This window comes from Rhinolophus sinicus, chromosome 13 (genome assembly GCF_057876585.1).
Source record: "Rhinolophus sinicus isolate RSI-liver-muscle chromosome 13, RSI-T2T, whole genome shotgun sequence".
NCBI classification, from domain to species: Eukaryota; Metazoa; Chordata; class Mammalia; order Chiroptera; family Rhinolophidae; genus Rhinolophus; species Rhinolophus sinicus.
In genome coordinates, this window is record NC_142513.1 from 12,387,203 (window position 1) to 12,407,744 (window position 20,542).

The window sequence follows — 20,542 nt, forward strand, 5'->3', positions numbered from 1 at the left end:
ACAGCAGTGAGTCCCTGGGTTTTCTTTTTGCTAGGGTGCTAGAAAAGCCTGCAACCTGGAAATGCCAAACAGGCTGACAAAAATCACCCGCATGAAAAACCTGTTTTCTGTCAAAGGACTGGGAAAGGGGCACCCTAGCAAGACAGAAATCTTTTGACATGACGTGCCCCACTCCAGCAAAACCTCAGTTCCAACGTCCACTAGCATAGGCAGAAGGGAAAGCCTAGACTTGAATCTTTCTCTTGTGATAACAAGACACCTCTCCCCTCACCTCCAGGTGGTGTTAGAGGAGACAAAGAGGGGGGTCAGGGCTTTCCTCACTGCCCAGCAGTAACAAGTACCCTTCCGGACAATGTCTATGGTGTCAGTGGAGGCCATGTAGGGAGCCCACACTGGCACCCCATCCAACAATAATGAGGCACCACTCCCTTCCCCTCAATGTAAAGGAGGCCAAGTGTAGAGCCTATATGAGCACCTCGGCCTAGCAGTGATGAGGCAACCCTCCCCTTCCCCTACAGGGTGTGGTCAGTGGGGGCCATGTGGGAAGCCTGGGCTTTCACTCCCACCCGGTGGTAAAGAGTTGGTGCCTCCCCATATCACTGGCCCAGGTCTGCAGAGGCCTACTAAAACAGAAGACTTAAAGGAGACCCAGAGTCTCATAACATAATTTCTGAAATGTTCAGTTTAAATGAAAATAACTCACCATACCAAGAACAAGGAAAATCTCAACTCAGACAAGACAAGACAACAAACAGATACCAACAGATCACAGGATGTTGGAATTATCTGATAAGGATTTTAAAACAGTTATTACAAAAATGATTCCATAAGCAATTACAAAGATTCTAGGAATAAATTAAAAATTAAAAATATCAGGGGGAAAAAATAGAAGATATAAAGAAAAACCAAACAGAAATCTTAGAGCTGAAGAAAAACTAACTATACTAGGTTGAAAGTGTCCTCCAAAAGTTCATGTCTACTCAAAACCACAGAGTGTGACCCTCCTTGGAAACAGTCTTTGTAGATATAAGTAGTTACGATGAGGTCACCCTGGATTAGGGTGGGCACTGAGTCTAATCACTGGTATTCTTATAAGAAGAAGATGTGAAAACATAGGAAGACACAGAGGAGAATACCATAAGAAGATGGAGACAGACATCAGAATGCTGGGTGTACAAGCCAAGGAACACGGAGGATGGCTGGACATCAGCAGAAGCCGGGAGGGAGGCCTGGAACAGATTCTCCCCTGGAGCCTCCAGAAGGAACCAACACCTTGAGTTTTGGAGTTTTGGCCTCCAGTACTGTGCGAAAATAAATTTCTGTTGTTTTAAGCCACCAGGTTTGTGGTAATGTGTTACAACAGCCCTAATATAGAAAGCAAAAATTTAAAAAAACTCACTAAATAGGCTCAATAGAAGAATGGAGATAATATTTGTATTAGATAACAAACAGTGGCATATTTATACAATGAAATACTACTTAGTAATGGAAAGAAACTAGGGTTTCCAGGCGGGAATTCCCGCACATTCTCAGGGATATTTTTTTTCGCTTTCCAGTTCCTGAATCCCGAGAAAAGTTGGTTGGGAAATCGGGAAAATCGGCTCCTTGAACCCAGGGGGTTGGTAGTATTGGCCATCACTTTGTGGAAACGATTCATCATGGAGAACAGGAAACAGTTTATATCTCAGGATTCGGGAACAGGAAAGCAAAAAAAATTCCTGAGAACGGGCAGGCATTCCCACCTGGAAACCCTAAAAGAAACAAACTACACCCAACATATGCGAATCTCAAATGCATTGTATTAAATGAAAGCATTCCAGAATTCAAAAGGCTGCATACTGTAGGATTCCATTTATATGATGTTCTGGAAAAGGCAAAGCTATAGGGACTGAAAACATATCAGTTATTGCCAGGGCCAGGAATGGGAAGAGAGTTAACTAGAAAGAGATTTTGCCCAAGGGAATGTAGGATTATGAAACCATTCTAAAGATTGATTGTTGTGGTTACACAATCGTATGCACTTGCCGAAATTCACAGAACGTACTAAAAAGGTGAATTTTCATGTATGTAAAATATACCCCAAAAAACCTGACTTCAGAGAAACTAAAGCATGAGAGGAAACAAAACAAAAAGAGTGGAACCTCACTCTCATTAGGATGACTACTATCAAAAATAATAAAAACAACAAGTATTGGTGAGGAAGTGGAGAAAATGGAACCTTTGCGCATTGTTGGTGGGAATGTAACATGGTATAGCCACTATAGAAAACAATATGGCAGTTCCTCAAAAAAATTAAAAATAGAATTACCATATGACTTATCAATTCTACTAATCATACCCAAAATAATTTAAAGCAGGGTCTAAAAGAGATTTCTGTGCACCCGTGTTCATAGCGGCATTATTTACAATAGCCAAAACATGGAGGCAACCCAGGTGTCCATCAGTAGACGAACGGATAAACCAAATGTGGCATACACATATAATAGAATATTATTCAGCCTTAAAAAAACGTAAGGGAATTCTGGTACAGACTATAACATGGATGAACCTTGGGGACATTTTGCTGAGTGAAATAAGCCAGTCACAAATAGACAAATATTGTATGATTCCACTTACATAAGAAACCTAGAGCAGTCAAATTTATAAAGGCAGAAAATAGAAGGGTGGTTGCCAGGGGATGTGGGAGGGAAAAATGGGGGAGCTGTTGTTTAATGGGGATTGAGTTTCAGTTTTGCAAGATAAAAAGAGTTCTGGAGATGGATGGTGGTAATGGTTGCACAATGTGAATGTACTTAACACTACTAAACTGTATACTTAAAAATGAGTAAGTGGTAAAGTTTATGTTATGTGTACTTGACCACAACTTAAAAAAAAGAAGAGTGGCGGTTTTCCACTCGAGATTCTTGGAGTTAGTCCACAAGGCTTACCAGCTGTGTGTCACTGGATAAGTCTCTCTCCCTACAAACGGTTTTTCCCATGTAAATGGAAGGACCAAACAAGACGGGATATGGAAAACTGCTTTGGGAGCCATTGCTGGGGTACAAAATGTGGTCATGGAGAACTTCGTCTCCTTGGGGATGAACGGCCTGTGTAGGCACAGCTCCTGAAGAGAGGGGAGGGTGAGGACTGAAAGTGTGCACTAGAACAGAATGGCAGAGGCTTGGCCAGGCTCCCAGCGCTGAATCCAGCCACCCTGCCTAGTTGCCAGAGCCCTTCCAGGGCCCTCTGGACCCTCAGGATAAACTGCAACAAGCCCTGAGAGGTCTGTGTGTTGCTCGTTCTCCAGTTTCAGCCACTGCCACTCTTGGCCCCTACTTTCTACTCTGGCAACATAATCGTTCATAATTCCCTTCCACAGCTATTTTTTTTTTAAATCCCTCTTTGAGAATGCCCTGCCCACCTCACACCCCTTTGCCATTCCTCGGGCTGGTCCTCTGTGTTTCAACAGCCTGCAGAATTACCTTTATCACAGATAATACTACTTATTTCACTTTTTCAAAAAATACTTATGAGGTACCCATTATCTGCCAGGCACTATTCTAGGCGTTTGGCGTCTATCAATGAACAGAACAGACAAAACCCCCTACCCTTAAGGAGCCCATATTCTAGAGGTACCTCTGCCCCAGGCTTTTGAGCTTGTTGAGGGGAGGCATCTTTTGCCTCATATGTTGCTGTCCTTGGTGCTTAGCGCACACGGGGTCCCCAGCCCTTGCTGCCCGGGGGGCTGAGTGGCAGGTGTAGATGATTCTGATGCAGGCCACCAGAGGCCAGTAGATGAGCACTGAAGTTGTGCTGAGCAGGCAGAGGAGCCAAGGAGCATTGGAATAGACAGGACGGAGAGAGGGGAGGGGGTCCTCCGTGTCTTCCCTCCCAAGTCACCTCCTGGGTTTCTTCTCTGGGCCACACCACCGCCCCCCGCTTCATCCCAATGATAAAGGACATTTACATGTAAGAAGCTGCTCTGCAGTGTAGGCTTGGTCCCTGAGCCCTAAAAGGCAGAGCGATCACACCTTGTATGCACGCACCTATCCACCCGAGAAGTATCTGGTGTGGGGCGGTTGCCACCCTTGCTTAGGTATCTGATTGGCCCACTCTATGGGTGCTGCTGGAGAAGGCATGTCTCACAAACTCTTCAGATTATTCTGATGCAGCCCGAGTTATTAAAGTCCCCCCTGTCTGTCCCAACCCTTCCCCACAGCTCCTTCTCTGCCCTCATCTCCTGCCACCACCACTCACTTCCTTCAGGTCTCTGCTCTAATGTCATCTTGTTGGTGAATCTTTCCCATTCCACCCTTTTTGATACAGCAGACCTTCTACCTTCCCTCTCCTGTCCCCTCTGCTCTGTTTAATTTTCTCCACGCCCTTACTTCCATCTATGGTATGCTGGAACTGATCCAGAAGGGCTCGATAAAGCCTGTTACATTTTCAGGAACTCTGCTGGCTGGTTGTTAGGCATAGCCATCATTAAAAATTAAATTATACAAGCTTAATTAAAATAATGATATTATAAAAACAAAAGTGAAAAATGCTCAAACTCATCACCTTCCATTTTTTTGACTACTTCTTACTATTACCTATATTTGAGTCTTTACATCTGTAAAAATATAGTAGAAATATATAATGTATAACAGTATGTACTCTGCATTTCTATTCAAGTCTGTATTCAGTGACATTACATTGGGAGCTTGAAATCAGCCATGGTAGGAGTGTTTCTACCACAGAAATAAGTAAACGTGATAATTCAGGTTTGATTTATTGTTTTGTTGATTGTCTAGACCAGAGGTTGGCCGTGGGCCAAATCCAGCCCATCAACTGTTTTTGTAAATAAAGTTTTATTGCAAAAAGCCATGTCTACTCATTTACATATTAACTATGGCTGCTTTCACACAACAGCAGAGTTGAGTAGTTGCAACTATATGGCCTGCAAAAATATTTTTTTTTTTGAGAAAATATACTTCCAGTATTTGAAAACTATGATCCAATATAGCAAATAAGTTGATCACATCATTGATGAATAAGTGGAATTCCAACATCTTTGTTCTTTCACTTTTTCACTTTTTTCTTACTCTTTAGTGTAAATGAAAATATTAACATTCATGTTGGAACTACATTTGTTCATCCATTACAACCATAAGTTGGCTATGGATATAAGAGGCACAATTCAAGAAAAGCATACTGTAAGAATCAAACGGCTATAGAATGTGCAATAAAGACTATTGCAGAATTTCATTATTTCAGATTTCTATCAGTAAAGCTTATAATAAACACCCACACATACATTGTTGCAGAGAGCCAACTGTTAGACATTTACAAGCACCCACATTGTTTTGTTTGCCCTCCACTAGAATGTAAGTTCCTTGAGGGTAAGAACTTTCTTTGATTCTAACACTTAGAACATCTGCCGTGTGGGTGCCGTTAACACGTGACATGAACGAAGAGATGAGCTTAGTTGGGAAGCCCTGGTTTCATGAGCTGACTGTCAGACCTTAGGTTTCCGGCTTGACCATTATCTAGCTGTGTGGCCTTCAGTAAATTATTTAACCTCTTTGAACCTTGGCTACTTCGTTAAAAAAGAGGGGATAATCCTCTTAGGTCACAGGGAGGTGGTGACAATATAGGCCTCTGCCTGGTACCTACTAAGTTTCTCCACAGATGGGAGTTTCTGCCTCACCCTCCACCCCCCACCCCTGCCACACACATACTCCTTGGAGACCCAGCCCTGCTGCTGTCACACATTTCAGTGATGTCACAGCTCCCCTCCCTGGGAGTTGCAGCACAGCCATCCTGATGCCCAGTCTGAATGCTGGCTGAACTGAGAGGGGCAGGGCACAGAGAGTATCTGGTACCAGTCTTGCTCTGTCTGTCTTTGAAGCCTCAGAGCCCCAGCATGAGTCCATCAGCAAAGAAGAGGCCCGAGAATGGAGTGGTTTTTGAGGTTGGACTAAGGACTGGACCTAGAGGGGGCCTTATAAAGAGTAACTAGGGCAGGTGGAGGGAAAGGGAGAGGTGAAGGGTGAAGGGAGGTCAGAAGAGTTAGAATGGTCTCCCCATTTCTGCCCTCAAATGAAGGTGACAAAACTCCTAGTCTAGGGTTGGTCAAATAATGCTGAGGCAAATGGAGAGGCATCCGGAGGCGTTCGGCGGGATTCTTCCTGTGGTAGCTCTCCCTCGCTCCCTCTCTCTCTCAGGTGCAAGACAAAGAACCACGGGACAAGATACAGCAGGCTGTCAACAAAGTAATTAAGCAGAACCAACTTAAAATGGTAAGATGCCCCATCCTGGTCTAGCCGAGGAGAGCCTGAGCACCCATGCAGTACTTACTGGCCCTGGGTGCCAGCCTGAGTGACCCAGAAGAACTCACCAGGCTGAGTTGAGCCAAAGTGTGGGTGGGAGTGGGAGGCTGTCCCAGGAAAGCTGAAGCTTCTGTTTTCCTGGTTTCTTGACTCTGGCAGGTGTTAAAAAATTTGTCGCTCTTGAGGCTACTCAAGAACTCGAACCCCCGGATCAAAAAACTGTATAAACTGGCCAACATGTGTTGGAATTCACTGCTCAGAGCTCCGACAATCCTCCTGATCTCCTCTGGGTGAGCTCAGCCCCCACCGTGGACCCACACTCTCTCTACTAGGAACAGGAACTGTGCTAAGGAATGTAGAAAACCACATTTTCACAAAGCCTCTGTGAGAAAGGTATTTACGAGCCCTATTTTACTGAGCTGAGGCTCAGGAGATGAAATGACCTGTCCCACTTACCTGACCTGGTAAGTGGCAGAGCCAGGATTTGAAGCCATTCCTGTCTGATACCAGAGCTGTGATCTTAACCATGGTCAACATCGTCCAATTATGGGACTGACCACCACTGGGGTCCCTGAGCAGGAGGGACACTCCTCCCCTTCTCAAGTCAACACAACCCCGGGATTTACCAGCAGACTAGGCATCTTGCTGAGGCTCAATTTCCTCATCAATCGCATGAGAATATTAAGAAAGCTCACGTTTATTAGGCACCTGCTAAGTGCCACGTACTGTGCTAAGTACTGTACAAGCAGGTCCCCATTTAGTTTGTTCTTCCTGACAACCCTATTAGGTAGACAGAATTATTCCAGTTTTGCAGATGAGGAAATTAAGGCTCTGAGAGCTTCGATGTCTTGCCCCAAATCACACAGATGGTAAGAGGCAGAAGCGAATTTGAACCCCAGCTTCTGTCTTGAAAGCCTGTGCTCTATAAGCCGTTCTGCCGCTTCACTGCGTCCCACTGTGCAGGACTGTGAGGGTCTGGGCCTGCCACACAGTGGCACTCGGTTAATAGTGGCCATTATTATCGTCACTATTGTCATTATCTTGAGCCCGAGGCCTCGCCCCTCTCCACACACTCAGCTAGGACGGTGCTGCCACTTTCCAGAGGACTCAGTAGATTCTAGACACCTTTTGGGAAAGTCCCTTCCAGCACTCAGTACCTCTGGACAACTCCACCTCTCGGGGCTCCTCCTCCTGAGCTGGCCTCCTAGAGCAGGCAAGAGGGTCAGGATCAGCTAGTCCATAGTTTTCCAACCTTTTTAAAGCAGCAAAACCTCTTCAAATATTTGTCCCCAAGCCCCAGTTGTGTTGTTGTGGGGGAAGGTATCCTGCCCTCACCCTGCCCTTGTGGGTTGAGGGGAACCCTCAGATTTCTTGGAACACAATTTGAAAACAACCACTGAACTCGTTCGCCCCATCCATCGAAATCCAGAAGGCAGAACCCTATCCTACTGGCCGATGCAGACCATCTGTATTCCTAGTGTCCTACCTACTAGTGATTGCCTTTCGCCTTCCCAACCTCTCTCATCCCTGCTGCCAATAGAATCAAAGCCCCTGCGCCCGGGCACAAGACCTCTGGGTGGTAGAGAAGTTCCTTTTCGGGCCCTCTAGCTTTTTTGTTTTTGTCTTTTGTTTTTTTGTGTAAGAGTTTATTTGAGCCCAAACTGACAACAGTTGCCAGGAAGCAGGATCTCAAATGCCCTCCCTTTAGCTTTCTTAACAGGCTCCCCTGAGCTGGCTGCACAGCAACTGTGCTGGGAGTAGACTAGAGGACCGGGCGTTAGTCCTGCTCTGCTGACTGCCGTTCCTCTCCTTACCAGGAACATCGCGCTCAGCAGTGGAGTGGACCAGAATAACGGAGGGCCCCAGCAGGCTAGGTGCTCTAAGAAGAAACTGGAGTCCAAGAAGTCAGAGTCGAAGCACAAGGTGGGGCTGGGGAAGAGGAAGGAGGCCCGGCAGCCATGTGCAGCAATGCCAGGAAGAAAACAGGTGGCACCTGAGATCCCAAGGACATTGAGGAGTCATGGCCTGACCACCAGCCCTGGAGCCCAGGGGAGGCAGCGACCCACTGAGTGTCCCCAAGTCATCTTCCTGAAGACCCACCAGCAGAGAACTGCCATGGGGTACATGGAGCAGCTGGCAGCAGCTGACCAGTGGATCTGGTTTGAGGGGCTGCCCACACGAGTCCACCTCCCGGGGCCCCGCGTGATGTGCAGGGCGTCCTCCCTGCGCTTCGTCAAGCGCTGCTGCACCCGCTTCTGCTCTGCATCACTTGAGCTGCCGATGTACCATGCATACAGGGTGTGACGAAGCCACTGCCAGGCAGGGTGAGATGCACACCCCGAGCCAGGCCCAGAGCGGGGCCCCTGAGTCGGAGGGCTTGGGATCCGGACTCTTGGGGGCTGTGGCTGGCAGGCCCCACTTCATACCTAGAAAGGGAAGCTCAGAGAGGCGTAAGCTACTGACCGAGGCCACACAGCAGGGCAGTGGCTAGGTTGGAGCCTCCCAGAATCCCACTAGGGGCTCTGGGGAAGGAAGGCAGACTGGGAATGTGGGTTCTGAGGTGAGTCATCCCACTGCTTTGAGGCCTCAGGAGTGGCCACAACGGCTATGGTTCAGAATCTCACAGAAATCTGAGTAAGCACGTTTAGGAATTTCTAAATGTGGGGGGAGGGGAGTGGTTAAGTAGGGCTCTGCCACATCCCATCCCCTCTCAGACAAAATCAACTCTCTATTTGTTTATTCATGCTTCAAATAAGATTTACTCTGAAAAAGTTCCTTAGCACGAAAAATACTCCAGCCGCTCCAGGAGAGAATTCAGGTCCCAAGAAAGAAAGGAAGGGGGTGATGGGCTTGGGGGTCCAGACGAAACGGAGGCTTCTCCTTCACAAAACCCCTTACCTCTACCTCCAACCTGCCATACATCGCAAAGCCAGGCCCCTAGGCCCTCTCCCTGGACCGCAGCGCCCCCTGGAGGCGGTCTTAGCTCCTAACACCGTGGTCTCTCAGGCAGGTTACAGCCTTGGATGGGAGCCAGAGTGTGAGCGGAGGGCAGAGATCACGCAAACATCTGAATGGAAAGGCTGGACGGGAAAATTCGCGAGTATACGAATAAAATCTCCCATATGGCACTGAAGAATACTACGGCCGGCTCTGCCTGTTTGTCTGGGTCTGGAAAGGCGGGAGGCAAGAGGCCCTAGCGGAGGTAGGGGGAGAGTGCACCAGGGCTTCAAGGCTTCTTCTACCCCATCCCCAGGTCCTTAAGGTCAGTCTAGAACCCGGGACAAAGAAGCCAGCGAGCTGCACCCCTTCCCACCTCCGCGAACTGACCTCCTGAGTGGTGTACTCTGTGAAGTCATAGAAAGGGAACACTTTTTGGGTGTTTCCTGGGTGCCAGGTGCCTCACAATGGCCCTGCAAGCCAAGGAGACCAGGAAACCGCGGTGCCGAGACTGGAAGTACTTGCCCAGACTCACACCGCTTGGAGCGGTGGAGCCAGAACTCTAATCTGGGTCTCCTGGCTGCTCCCCATTTCCTTTCCGGAAGAAAGGAAAAATGCCCAAGGGAGCATCCAGCCCGTCATGCGCGTGCATTACCCTAATTATCACAGCCTCGGGTGTCAATAAATGGGTGTCGCTGGGCCCTGCGTGAGTCACTGAAAGCCCCTGATTAAGGAAAGCACCAAGTCAGGTGGGAAACTGGTACTGTGTCCCAACTGCTCCCACGTGACATGGCTCATCCATCATCCAACCCTCAGCCCTGATCCACGCATCTGGTCGGGGTCACCCTGTGGGCAGAAGCCACAGGGCCCTGAACATGCAGTTGGGGAGAGGAAAGCCCAGGCTTTCTCTGGACAAAGATTACAATCCTCCTTATTCCCCTAGAGGCAGGCTGAGTGGAGCGGGTGCCCTGGCGAAAGCAATGAAATCACCCAGGGATGCAGAGCCTCCACCCCACCCCCGGAAGCCACTGATGGAGAGGGATCCCCACATTGGCAGGGGGAGAAAGACAGGAGAGAGGTGATCTCCCCCTGAGCCCGCCCGCTCACATCCCACCTCCCCACTGGTGCTCAGCACCCTGATGAGAATCACCTGGGCCGCACCTGCGGAAAATGGAACGCGTCTCCCGTGGGGAGGCGCGGGAGGCTGTGCGCCGCCTGGCTCTGCCTGCGTCAGGCTGACCCGCGCCTCAGCGCACGCTTGCTCCTTGCCGCCGCCTGCCGCCTTTCTGCGGCTGTGCTCGGGTACCTACAGGGCATCCCCCCACCCCCACCCCGGGCACTTCCGCGCAACCGCCACCCAGTAACCTCCACTTCAAGCTATCTTCCCACTCAGCTTGCACCCCAGCCCAGTTCCTGGGTCTTCATTTCCCTATTCTTGCTGTACGTCATCAATCCCATCAAGCTTCTAAAATAACCTTTACTCGATCTTTCCTCCTAAGCATTTTCCATTTCATCCTTCCACTGTCACATGAACTTCGGCCCCCGCACACGCCATCACAGGCTCTCAGCAGGCGGTCAGCAAAGGTACTCCCACCCTCTCCCCCGCAAAAAAAGCCCTGTCAAGGGGCACCCTGCATTCTTCTTCAAGGAAGCCTACCCAGGGAACCCCAACTGGGGGCCCAAAAGATTGCCAGCTTCTGCTTTGCCCCATAAGAAGCCAGAGCTGGGCCCAGGTTGCCCATCACCGGAAGTGACATGGAGTATTAAGTAGCAGGGAGCCTGTGAGACCCAGTGTGGCCAGGGCACTGTGGGGAGAAAGGGGTGGGGGGAGGGCAAGGATGGAGGCCTAGGGTTAGTGACTGGCAGGAGTGCAGTCTTCCAGCCATCTCCTAACCTGAACCTCAGGCAACCTGCCCCCCACAATCCCACAACTGGGGTCTTCCCATTACACCCTCCCTTTGTTTAACCACTTCAATCTGAGGTTCCTCTTCTGGGCTCATCCCGATTTGGGCAGGAGGCTGCAACAGATATCAGGGATCAGAGACCACCACATAAATGGCTCCCTGACAATTAACTTGGGGCGGTGGGGAGGGCAGGGAATTAAAGTATTTGAGTGACTTTCAACAAGTCACATGACCTCATTGAGCCTACTTTCATCTCTATTAAATAGGGATATTAATATCCATTCCATAGGGCTTTGAGCAAATCAGGCTGGCTGTAGGTGAAGCCAATTTATGGGGTGTTGAACAAATGTTTGGCCTTTTTCCCACGCCTTCTCTGCACCCTCATAAAACCCTGAGGCCAGTATGGACGCTGTTTCTCACTTGTGAGCAGCTGCCGAACTGCCCAACAAGGGAACGAGCTGCTTATTAAACAGTCAGCCCTGTGTTCACATTCACAACCTTTTGCTAAAATGGCATGTGGATTCCCAAGACTGTCCCTCTCGTCGTCTGGACCACGCACACTCCAAACACGACTGGAACATGAAAAGAGGAAGCTGTGCAGGCAGAGGCACAGCTTCTTATCAGCTGTGTGGTCACGTTCTTTTCTCCTTATCCTCCATTTGTCTGCCAAACGAGGGAAATAATGGTGCCTGCCTTATCGGATGAAGTGAGAACACAGAGAAATCACTTTGCAGTGCGTAATACGTGTCGGCTGTACCTAGCAGGCCTGTGCTGTCCCCGTATGTAACAGGGCTCAGAAGAAAGGTGTGTCCTCTGTAAAATGCGGGGAGGGAGGGATGGCCCAAGAACTGTAATTGCTTACATTTCTGGATCACTTCCTATGTGCTAGGCCAGGTGCTAAGTGCTTTACACGTGACATCTCATTAAATCCTCACAACCACCCAGGGAAGCACTGTTCTTATCCCTGGTTGACAAATGAGGAAACTGAGGTAAGGGGAGGTTATATAGCTTTCCAAGGTCTCACAGCTAGCAACGGGACTCCAGGACTGAATCTGCATTCTATTGCAGCTCTCTAAAGCCTCCCACCATTAGACTGCTAGAATTCTGACTTGCCCAGGTTGTGGCCGGACAGGGGCTGAAACTCTCTGGTCCCTCTACCCCCTCCTCTCAATGCTATGACACCACCCTTTGCTACTTTCCTACAGAAAGCCTCAAGCATGCCAGTGCCTTTTAATTCCCTCTCCACAGAGGGCCTTTTGTGCCTTGAATCCACCCCTACTCTCCCAGCCGCTCAGTGGTCCTCCAGCTACAGCTACTGGCCGGAGTCCCTCGCCTGCATACTGACTGCCCTGGGACTGCCGGCAGGAAGCTACCCTGACCTGGGCGTCACTGAAGAAAGAGGCTAAGAAACTCTGCTTCCTGAGCCACCTGTTTGAGCTGTGCCCCCAAAGGACTCATGGGAACCTGGAGCTTCCCACCCCACCCCCAGGTGCCCACTGGCTGCCATCCTGGCCTCAACTGGCTCTGATCTGGGGGGCTGCCTGTAACTCGGGGATAGAGGCACCCTCGGAGCTACATATGCCTTTCTCCTTTCCCGTCCTTCTGGGTTATAACTATTCTAAGCACCGGCTATGTACTAGTGCCCACTTCTCTCTCCAAATGGCCGAGTCCAGATAGTAGGTGGGATGAAGGGAAGTCCGGACTTCAGACCACTAGATAGTCAAGAGACACCAACTCAGTGGTGAGGTGAAGGGAACTTTCCTCTATCTTTTAGAAATAAAATCATTTCCTACATTCCTCCATACACGTGGAAATCAGTGGCCATATTTAACATACTGTTATCAGTTTTTCTTAGAAAGCTAGTAATGTTTATAAAGCACTACACATCCTTAGTATAAAACAGTACAGTAGGATGTGAAGGTATAAGGTGATGGACGGTTTAACCAATAAGAACTTATATATCCTTTAGCTATTAATGTCTTCAGAATGAGTTTACTAATATCACTACTGGAGAGTCCTGCTCTACCAGCTCCTAACGTGTCATCTCGGGCCAATTCCTTAGTTTCCTCATCTGGAAGATACGGATGACGACATTTTCGACTTCAAAAAGTTGTTGTGAAAAGTGAGCAAGGAGATGTAAAGCCCACTGCTGGACATCTATTAAACAATCAATAGATGTTGTTATTTTTTACTAAAATGATGTCATGGCAATTGCCCAGTTCTCTCTGGAACTTGCCTCTAGATATGGCTTTTATTGTTACTTTACAAACCAAAAAAATCTCGTTAAGGTCACATATTTTTGACCCGTGTCATTCAGCTCAGCCACTGTATTATTGAAAAGAAAATTGGCTCCCCTGACTTTCAATAGTTTCCAAAAATCAAACTAACACTCAAGGGGAAGAGCTCTGTCATTACAGGAACTATGCGGAATGGCAGAAGCTCTTGAAGGAAACTCCCAAACAGGTGTGCCAATATAGGCTGGAGCGACCCCCACAGATGACCAAGGAGGATGGCAGCCACACAGGTGCTCTGATGCCTTTCTCAAAATACACTTAGCCCCATGCCTGTAGTGTCTGGTGTCTGGGGGACACCCCCCGACCCAGGGGAAGTCATCTCAGCTGAGCTTGCCTCCTGGACTCTGCGGCCAGGATGAGAGCCCCATTACTAAGCTGCTTCCTTCCGGCTTTGCCCGAGCACCCCAAGTCACTGAGGAGCCTCAGCCCAGCACTTGCCCAGCCTCCACCCAGGCACGTTCACTCTTACACCTTCATCTTGTCAGCCTCAACTCCCTACTTGGGAGGGCTGGGCGCCAGGAGGCTAGAAAGGCTTCCTGTGGAGACACCAAACCCATCTGTGTGGCCCTAACACTAAAGGCTAAACACTGACAGCTGTTGGGCAGACTCCGGAGGACCCGCATGACTTCAGTGCAGAAGGGGTCTAGACCAGTGTGTTCCTCTGGACATGTTCAGAAATCACCAGCAAGTGGAAAAGGAATCCTGAGAGTTATGGCAGTTCACCCAAGGTGGAGAGGAGGCTGACGGTGGGGGGTGGGTGGGATTTAGGAGTTCCCCGCACTTAGCATTTTAACCAAATGGAGGAATAACCTGGGGTCCAGAAGAGGAGGTGACCTAATTCTTTATACGGCTGTGCTGATCTCTCAGTCCCAACTATGGCATTACAAAGTACATACAGGAAACCGTGGAAAATACTGTATTTATGTATACAGGAAGGACAGCTGCAAGCCCCTCACAGAGGACACTCCACCCCCAAGAAAAATCTTAGCAGCAAATTCCTATCTCCCTCAGCACTATGAGTGCAGGTTGAGCTGGAAGGTTGGGCTTCCTATCTCTAGGCACCCACCATACCCTTCCCACTGTAGAATTCCAAGTAAGTTAGGAAAAAAGAACTATTGCCAGATCTGAGGTCCAGTGGGAGCTAGGGTGCCTGGTCATTCCTAGGGAACAGGCAGTGACCCTGTTATGAGGGTAAGACTAGGAGTGATGCTGACACTTGCCTCTGGGTCCTAACGCCTGCTATGTTGAAAGCTGGCGGCAAGGTAGGCACCCAGTAGAAAAGTTAGTCGTGGGTTCATGGGTGCGTGTACACATGCACGAAGCAGGACACAGGTTGTGCATTTTCCTTGTGCTTAATGCCTCCATCTGCCATCCTCTCCCTGACAGCAGCCTAATACTTTGCACCTACATCTTTTTCTGTGGTTATGGATCCAGGCCCCGTGTTTCTCCAGACAGAATAGCTGTGGTTCCGCAACATGGCAAAGGTAACAGCTGTCCCAGGGAGGTAAGACAGATGACCAGAAAAGTGGTTTGCTCCAATCAGTTCTCCTTGATTTTTTTCTTTTTTAAAATAACAGGCTGGTGACAGGTAGGGTGGCTCAAGAGTGACAGGGTTCCAATTCTGTTATGACCCTGAAAGAGGTCCCCTTGCTGACCTCCCAGACACCAAGGCTTCAGCAGACAGAGGCCATTCTTACAGCTGTGATCCTGACGGCTACCTGTCTTCTTGACGGGACCTCACTATCTCTCCCACACCAACAGAGACTTCACATTTCCAGGGTTCCTCTCGGACCTGGGCTGGACCTCATCTGGAGGGTCTCAGCAGCCCAAGGCGTTGGGGGTCCAAACTCCCAGCAAGGTGTCCAAAGGACCCAATTCTAGACATTGGATTTAGGGGATGAGTTGAGGGGGATCTCCTTGAGCTCCGTCCGCATGCACAGGTACTCCCCGATGACAGCCATGAGCGCAATGCACACGGCTTGGACCAGCCACCAGGTCAGCGCCGAGGGGAAACGGGAGCTGTAGAACCAGCAGCCCAGGAGGTGAAAGAAATGGACAGTGACAGTGAAATCCAGACACTGCTTCCCTCGCCGGATGAAGTACAGCAGGCCCAGGGCACTGTGGGGAGAGGACAGCAGTGAGTTGTCACTGGGTTGTCCTGGACCTTAGATTATTTGGGGAGTAGGGACAATGAGGATGACAGCATAGGGGTCAGAAGCAAGCAAGATAAGTATGAAGCAAGGCTTACGTTATTAGATGCTAGAGGAACCTGGCAGGTAATGCTAAGAGTGAGTCAGGCTGGGCAGAAGGAAAAATTACGAGCTTGATGATAAATGGCAACTGTCACTAAGAGAATCCTAGGGCTTGGTGGGGATTGTGGCACCCTGCAGCACACGTTCCATCTAAAGTGGGGACAAGAGCCAGCTGCCACTGGGAAAATCATCATGCTAGAAGTTTGGCCTAGAATCAATCCTCCCATGTTTCATGAGAAGCCAGAAATTTGGATTTTTTTAATATAAAATATTCTGATTTTCAACTAAGTGGGAAAATGTTTTAAACACCATGCATGGGCTGACCACTGTGTAAGCCACACAGAACAGACCTGGGGGCCAAATTTAGGTCAAAATCAGCCCCCATGAGTTTTCAACCTCCAGTGTAAGTAAGGTCAACAGTAACGTGCGAGGCACTGCTCTGAGAACTTTCACGAATTAGCTCAATTAATCCTTACAGCTATGAGGTGGGTAATACTGTTAGCCTCATTTCCCTGATGAGAAAACTGGGGCTTAGACAGATTAACTTGTCCATAGTCACTGGTACAGCTGAGATGCAAAGCCAAGTGTGTCTGCCTCCACAGCCCGAGGTCTTAATCACTATGCTAACCTATCTCTCGAAAGACAAACAGTGGTCATCGATGACCTTAGACTTCACACAGCCAAACCCCTCAGAGTACAGATGAGGAGCCTGAGGCCCAGAGAGGAGGGAAGTAACTTGGCCAATGGCACACGGACCAAGAACGGAACCCAGGTCTCCTGAATCCTGGTCTAATCCTTTCCTCACTTCATTCCACATCAGGGAAGTGATCGGAGACAGAAGTCCCACAGACAGCATGCACAGAGTGATAGAAGAGCTTTCCAGCTAAGCCCAAACAGCAGTGGAAGGAGCCCTGGGATGGAGCTGGTCCCAGAATCGGCCTCTGCCACCCACTTTAGTCCACAGTCCCCAGGAACAAGTGCCAGCCTGTCTCACGTCCAAATTTAGGAAGTTAGTTCTGGTGCTCAGACCCCAAAAGCTGGTTAACAAAACTGACGATACTCACCAGGTAAGGGCGTTGAGGATGAAGGACATCATGGAGAGCCGGCCTGGAGGGCTGGAAAAGCCCAGGATCTGAGGGGGAATCACAAACGGAAACATGCTGGAGAAGTGAGGTGGCAGAGCCCCAGGATCCAGGACCCCAGCAGGCCTCCTGAGGAACAAGCATTCTTCCAAGAGCACAGACAATATGCCCCTTCACCAGCATGCCTGCCTACTTCCAAAAGGTGCTCTCAGAGATGTCCATTATAGTATCTCGTCTGCACCCCCTCACAGCAGCCAGGAGGGGGTTATTATCCTCATCTTACAAAGAAGGAATAAAAAGCTCAGAGAAGTTAAGTAACTTGCCCATCACTTTGCTATAAGGAAACAAGAGCAAGGTCTAGAACAGGGTTCAGCAAACTATGGCCCCACAGGCCAGGCATCTATTTTTGTAAATAAAGTTTTATTGAAACACAGCCACACCTATTCGCTTAGTATTGCCTATGGCTGCTTTTGCGCGACAATAGCAGTGAGTAGTTGTGACCTAAAATCTTTACTATCTCACCCTTTAAGAAAGGTTTGCCCACCCTGGTCTAAAATTCAGATTGCACACATGAGATGGTTCTTCAACAGAGCCCAGGATTCCCACACGCCTTTTCCAGGAGGACAGAGACTCCTAAGAGGAAAGTACTGGTCACCTGTTGCTGGTCACCTGTTGCTGTGTAACCTCCACCACTTGTGACACAATACTACTAAATACCAACATCTGCACCACACTTTCATTATACAAAGGCCTTTGATGTCCATAATCGCATAATCCTCACGACCACCTCACAAAGCTATTATTATTGTTGTTGTTGTTATTCTTACCTCTTTTTGAATTATAACGTGCCCAAGGGCGACACAGCAGGAGCAAGGACTCATCCTACATCTCCCAGCTCCAAGAACAGAGCTCATTACCACACACATCTGCGTCTCAGATGCAAACACCTGTTAGGCCTCCATTACACTTGATCAAGTATTTTCATATTCCTAGGCCCCTCTGGGCCTTATCACATTTTGCTAAGGATTATTCCGTCCCATTTCTAGAAGAGGAAACAGGCTCAGAAAGGTAAAGCAACTTGCCCAAAGTCCCACAGCTAAATTGGATACCTAGCCTTTCTGGGTCTAAATTGGATACCTAGCCTTTCTGGATCAAAAGTACAGGCTCCTTACACTGCAACCCACAACCTCTCTGCTACCAGTCTCATGATTTTTGCAGACAGAAAAACGGAGGTTCAGAAAGGTGATGCTAGTTGGCCCAGGTCACACAGCTAGCAAGTGGAATTTAAACGGAGGCCCGACTCCAAAGTCCAGGCAGTGTCCATTATATCTCCTTGAATACTCTTTCATCCACATCCTCCTCTCCAATTTGGCACCTGAGAATCTTGGGATTCATAGAAGTGAAGTCACTTTCTCAGAGTGTCAGAAAGGAGAAGTATCCGGTTGCCTGGAACGCAAGCCTGTTTGTTGTAACACCCAGGTCCCTTTCCTTTGTACTAAATCTGCCTCTGTTATCAGTCACTCCATTATACAGATGGGGCAGCAGAGGCTGAGAAAGGTGAGGGCAACAAAGCTAGAAGGAGGCCCAACCAGGTCTAGATTCCAGGAGGGTCGGGCCACAAACCCCACACGGTGAAGCCGAGACCCCGACCGCGCCCGAGCAGGACCCTACCTCGGCGTCGAACATCTGGTCCAGCGAGGGGCTGCTGCGCACCAGCGCGTCCACCAGCGCCAGCCACAGGCCCAAAGAGCCGTAATAGACGGTCTGCATAAGGACGATCTGCGACACGATCAGCAACGGGTCCCACACGTAGCTGCGGAACTGGCCCGCCATACCGGCCCGCGGGACCCGGTCACCGCCCGGGCCTGCATCAGCGCCGCCGCGCCATGGGCTCCGGGCCGCCCTGGCACCTGCGAGGACACACGCCGGGTCTCAGCCCGCCGGCCGTCACCATGGCAACACTGCCCAGCCTGGGAGGCGGGATTGGGACCCAGGGGGAGAGCCCATTCCGGGAGTGGGGGGACGGCGGGATGGAAAGACCCATTCCCAGAGTGAGGGGAAATCCCGCCTGTTCCGGCTGCTCGGGCCCCGCCCGTACTTAAGCTCCTTTGGGGTTCACTCACCGGTGACTGATCTGAGAATCGAAGAGTCCGAGGGCGGCCCAGCCTCACCGACAGGCCCCCGAAACAATCCAGATAGACAGGATCATGGAGGAGAGACTGTAGCGGCCTAGAGAGGCAAAGCTCCGGGGACGGCGGCTGCTGTAGCGGCTGCGTAGAAAGGAAGCGTTTCCGGAGACGGCGGTGGAGGGGCGGGGCTGAGATTGCGCAGGCGTAGTGGGTGCAAACTCCCGCTGAGACACCTAATTACCGGAACGGGCCGCCGGGTAGCGAAGTGTGCGCTTGCGCAAAATGAAGTACGCAGGCGATCGGAAGTGAGGCGCGAGAAACGGTGGAGCTTGCATGCCCTCTAGAGGGCAATTTTGGAGAAGAGGAGGGCAACTAGGGGAGAAGGCAGAAGGGTTGCCGAGAGCGAGAGAAAGATGTTTCGGAATACACGAGGCAATAAATGTTGACTCTATTTTCAGCCTAGATTCCCAATGTTTTCTTTCTCCTAAAGTCTGAGATAACTTGAAATAAATCTGCCAGCTCTTTCACGTATGATTTTTGCCACTGTTCGTGTTTTACAGATGCTTCAACTGAGTCAGGGAAGGAAAGCAACACACTGTCTGTCTCAAAGACATGGTGGCAGCCAGGATTAGAATCCAGGTGTTGGCAAACACCACAGCGTTGCTCTCCTACCTTCTGGGTGCCAGGAAGGTTTGGACACGTACTAACGAGACAATCCCTGCCCTCAGATAAAACCTAATTAGAAGGCAGGGTAGTGGGTGTTTTATCATGTATCCATATAAATATTTATGATGAAACAAACAGGTTCTGGAGTCCTGAAGGACCTGGGAGCAGATCCTGACTCTACCTGCCCCCATGACTGTTTCCTCTCTACCTTCACTTCTGAGTCCAAATAATGTGGATAGTCAGTAAACATTTGCTGAATGAGTCAAGAACAGAGAAAGGGCACCAGCTAACTGATGAGTCACTTTATCCCGGCCACAGCAGACCAAAACCCCTCAACTGCATTGATTCTACTAGGTTCCCCTCTTCAGAATGAAAAGGTTCCCCTCTTCAGAATTGCTCCAGGAAAAGAAACTGAGTTTTAATGCCAGCTCTACTACTTTAGCTGTGTGACTAGCAAGCCACTTCCTTCTTTAAACCTCAACTTCCCTGTTTATGAAATGAGCAGTCAGACAAGAAAAGTTTTCCAAGATTTCAGCTATGCTCCACTAATTATTTTCCCATGAAAAAACTTATCAAAGACCCATGTGATAAGCATAGTATCACCTTGGGTTGATACAATTCCAGACAAAAGTAAAGAAACTTGAGTCTATCAAGAGTAAGTATGTGATTTCCCTTATCATTTGGAAATACTGTACACAGTTCACTTGGACTCCAGTTTGAAAGTCATTAAGGCCCAAAGTTTCCTGTGGTGCTTTCCAGCTCAACCATTGTTTTAGGTACCTCAAATTGGTTCAACAAATACATATTCAAAACCCTCTGGTCCTTCCCTTATTACTCACATGACCTAGTGTTTCTAAGAAAACATCTCCTGTTTATTAAGTACATACATGATCTTGTTTCATCCTCACAATCCAAGAAGATAGATATTACCTTCCTTTTTAAAAGTGGAAACTGAGGCCCTTTCCGTCTGTCCATAGCCATCAGG

General features: G+C 49.1%; 3 protein-coding genes across 5 annotated transcripts in view; 1 reads left to right on the top strand and 2 right to left on the bottom strand.

Annotated features, from left to right (window-relative positions):
• DBNDD2 (dysbindin domain containing 2) overlaps positions 1 to 18,504 on the bottom strand; it is a 30,649-nt gene extending 12,145 nt beyond the window's left edge. Inside the window, exons 1-2 of one of the 2 annotated variants that reach the window (XM_088789097.1) lie at positions 18,434 to 18,504; positions 16,745 to 16,812 (exon numbers count right to left, since the gene is read on the bottom strand). The gene's annotated coding sequence lies outside the window, so the exon portion shown is untranslated. Of the gene's footprint in view, positions 1 to 10,391; positions 10,505 to 16,744; positions 16,813 to 18,433 lie in introns of those variants that run through there. The other variant, XM_088789099.1, reaches the window with a different exon arrangement.
• Positions 6,516 to 8,597, top strand: TP53TG5 (TP53 target 5). Its single transcript, XM_088789101.1, has 2 exons — positions 6,516 to 6,583; positions 8,111 to 8,597. The coding sequence occupies exons 1-2, from the start codon at positions 6,531 to 6,533 to the stop codon at positions 8,595 to 8,597; spliced, it is 540 nt and encodes a 179-aa protein (XP_088645227.1). The 5' UTR covers positions 6,516 to 6,530.
• SYS1 (SYS1 golgi trafficking protein) lies at positions 14,329 to 19,077 on the bottom strand. 2 transcript variants are annotated; one of them, XM_088789100.1, is made up of 4 exons: positions 18,897 to 19,077; positions 18,434 to 18,672; positions 16,745 to 16,812; positions 14,329 to 15,546 (listed from the first exon to the last, which is right to left on the bottom strand). In XM_088789100.1, the coding sequence occupies exons 2-4, from the start codon at positions 18,593 to 18,595 to the stop codon at positions 15,306 to 15,308; spliced, it is 471 nt and encodes a 156-aa protein (XP_088645226.1). In that variant the 5' UTR covers positions 18,596 to 18,672; positions 18,897 to 19,077; the 3' UTR covers positions 14,329 to 15,305. The 2 variants fall into 2 exon arrangements, with proteins under 2 accessions (XP_088645226.1, XP_019605279.1); XM_019749720.3 differs by having other exon boundaries at positions 18,886 to 19,077.
• Positions 19,078 to 20,542: the final 1,465 nt, after the last annotated feature.

What these genes read in the sequence shown, in the direction of transcription:
- TP53TG5 (XM_088789101.1), top strand. Translation starts at nt 6,531, where the DNA reads ATGTGTTGGAATTCACTGCTCAGAGCTCCGACAATCCTCCTGATCTCC. An exon ending in ATCCTCCTGATCTCCTCTGG is followed by an intron (nt 6,584 to 8,110) that starts GTGAGCTCAGCC and finishes TCTCCTTACCAG; the next exon opens with GAACATCGCGCTCAGCAGTG.
- SYS1 (XM_088789100.1), bottom strand. Translation starts at nt 18,595, where the DNA reads ATGGCGGGCCAGTTCCGCAGCTACGTGTGGGACCCGTTGCTGATCGTG. An exon ending in ACCAGATGTTCGACGCCGAG is followed by an intron (nt 16,813 to 18,433) that starts GTAGGGTCCTGC and finishes ATTCCCCCTCAG; the next exon opens with ATCCTGGGCTTTTCCAGCCC. An exon ending in ATCCTCAACGCCCTTACCTG is followed by an intron (nt 15,547 to 16,744) that starts GTGAGTATCGTC and finishes CTCTCCCCACAG; the next exon opens with TGCCCTGGGCCTGCTGTACT.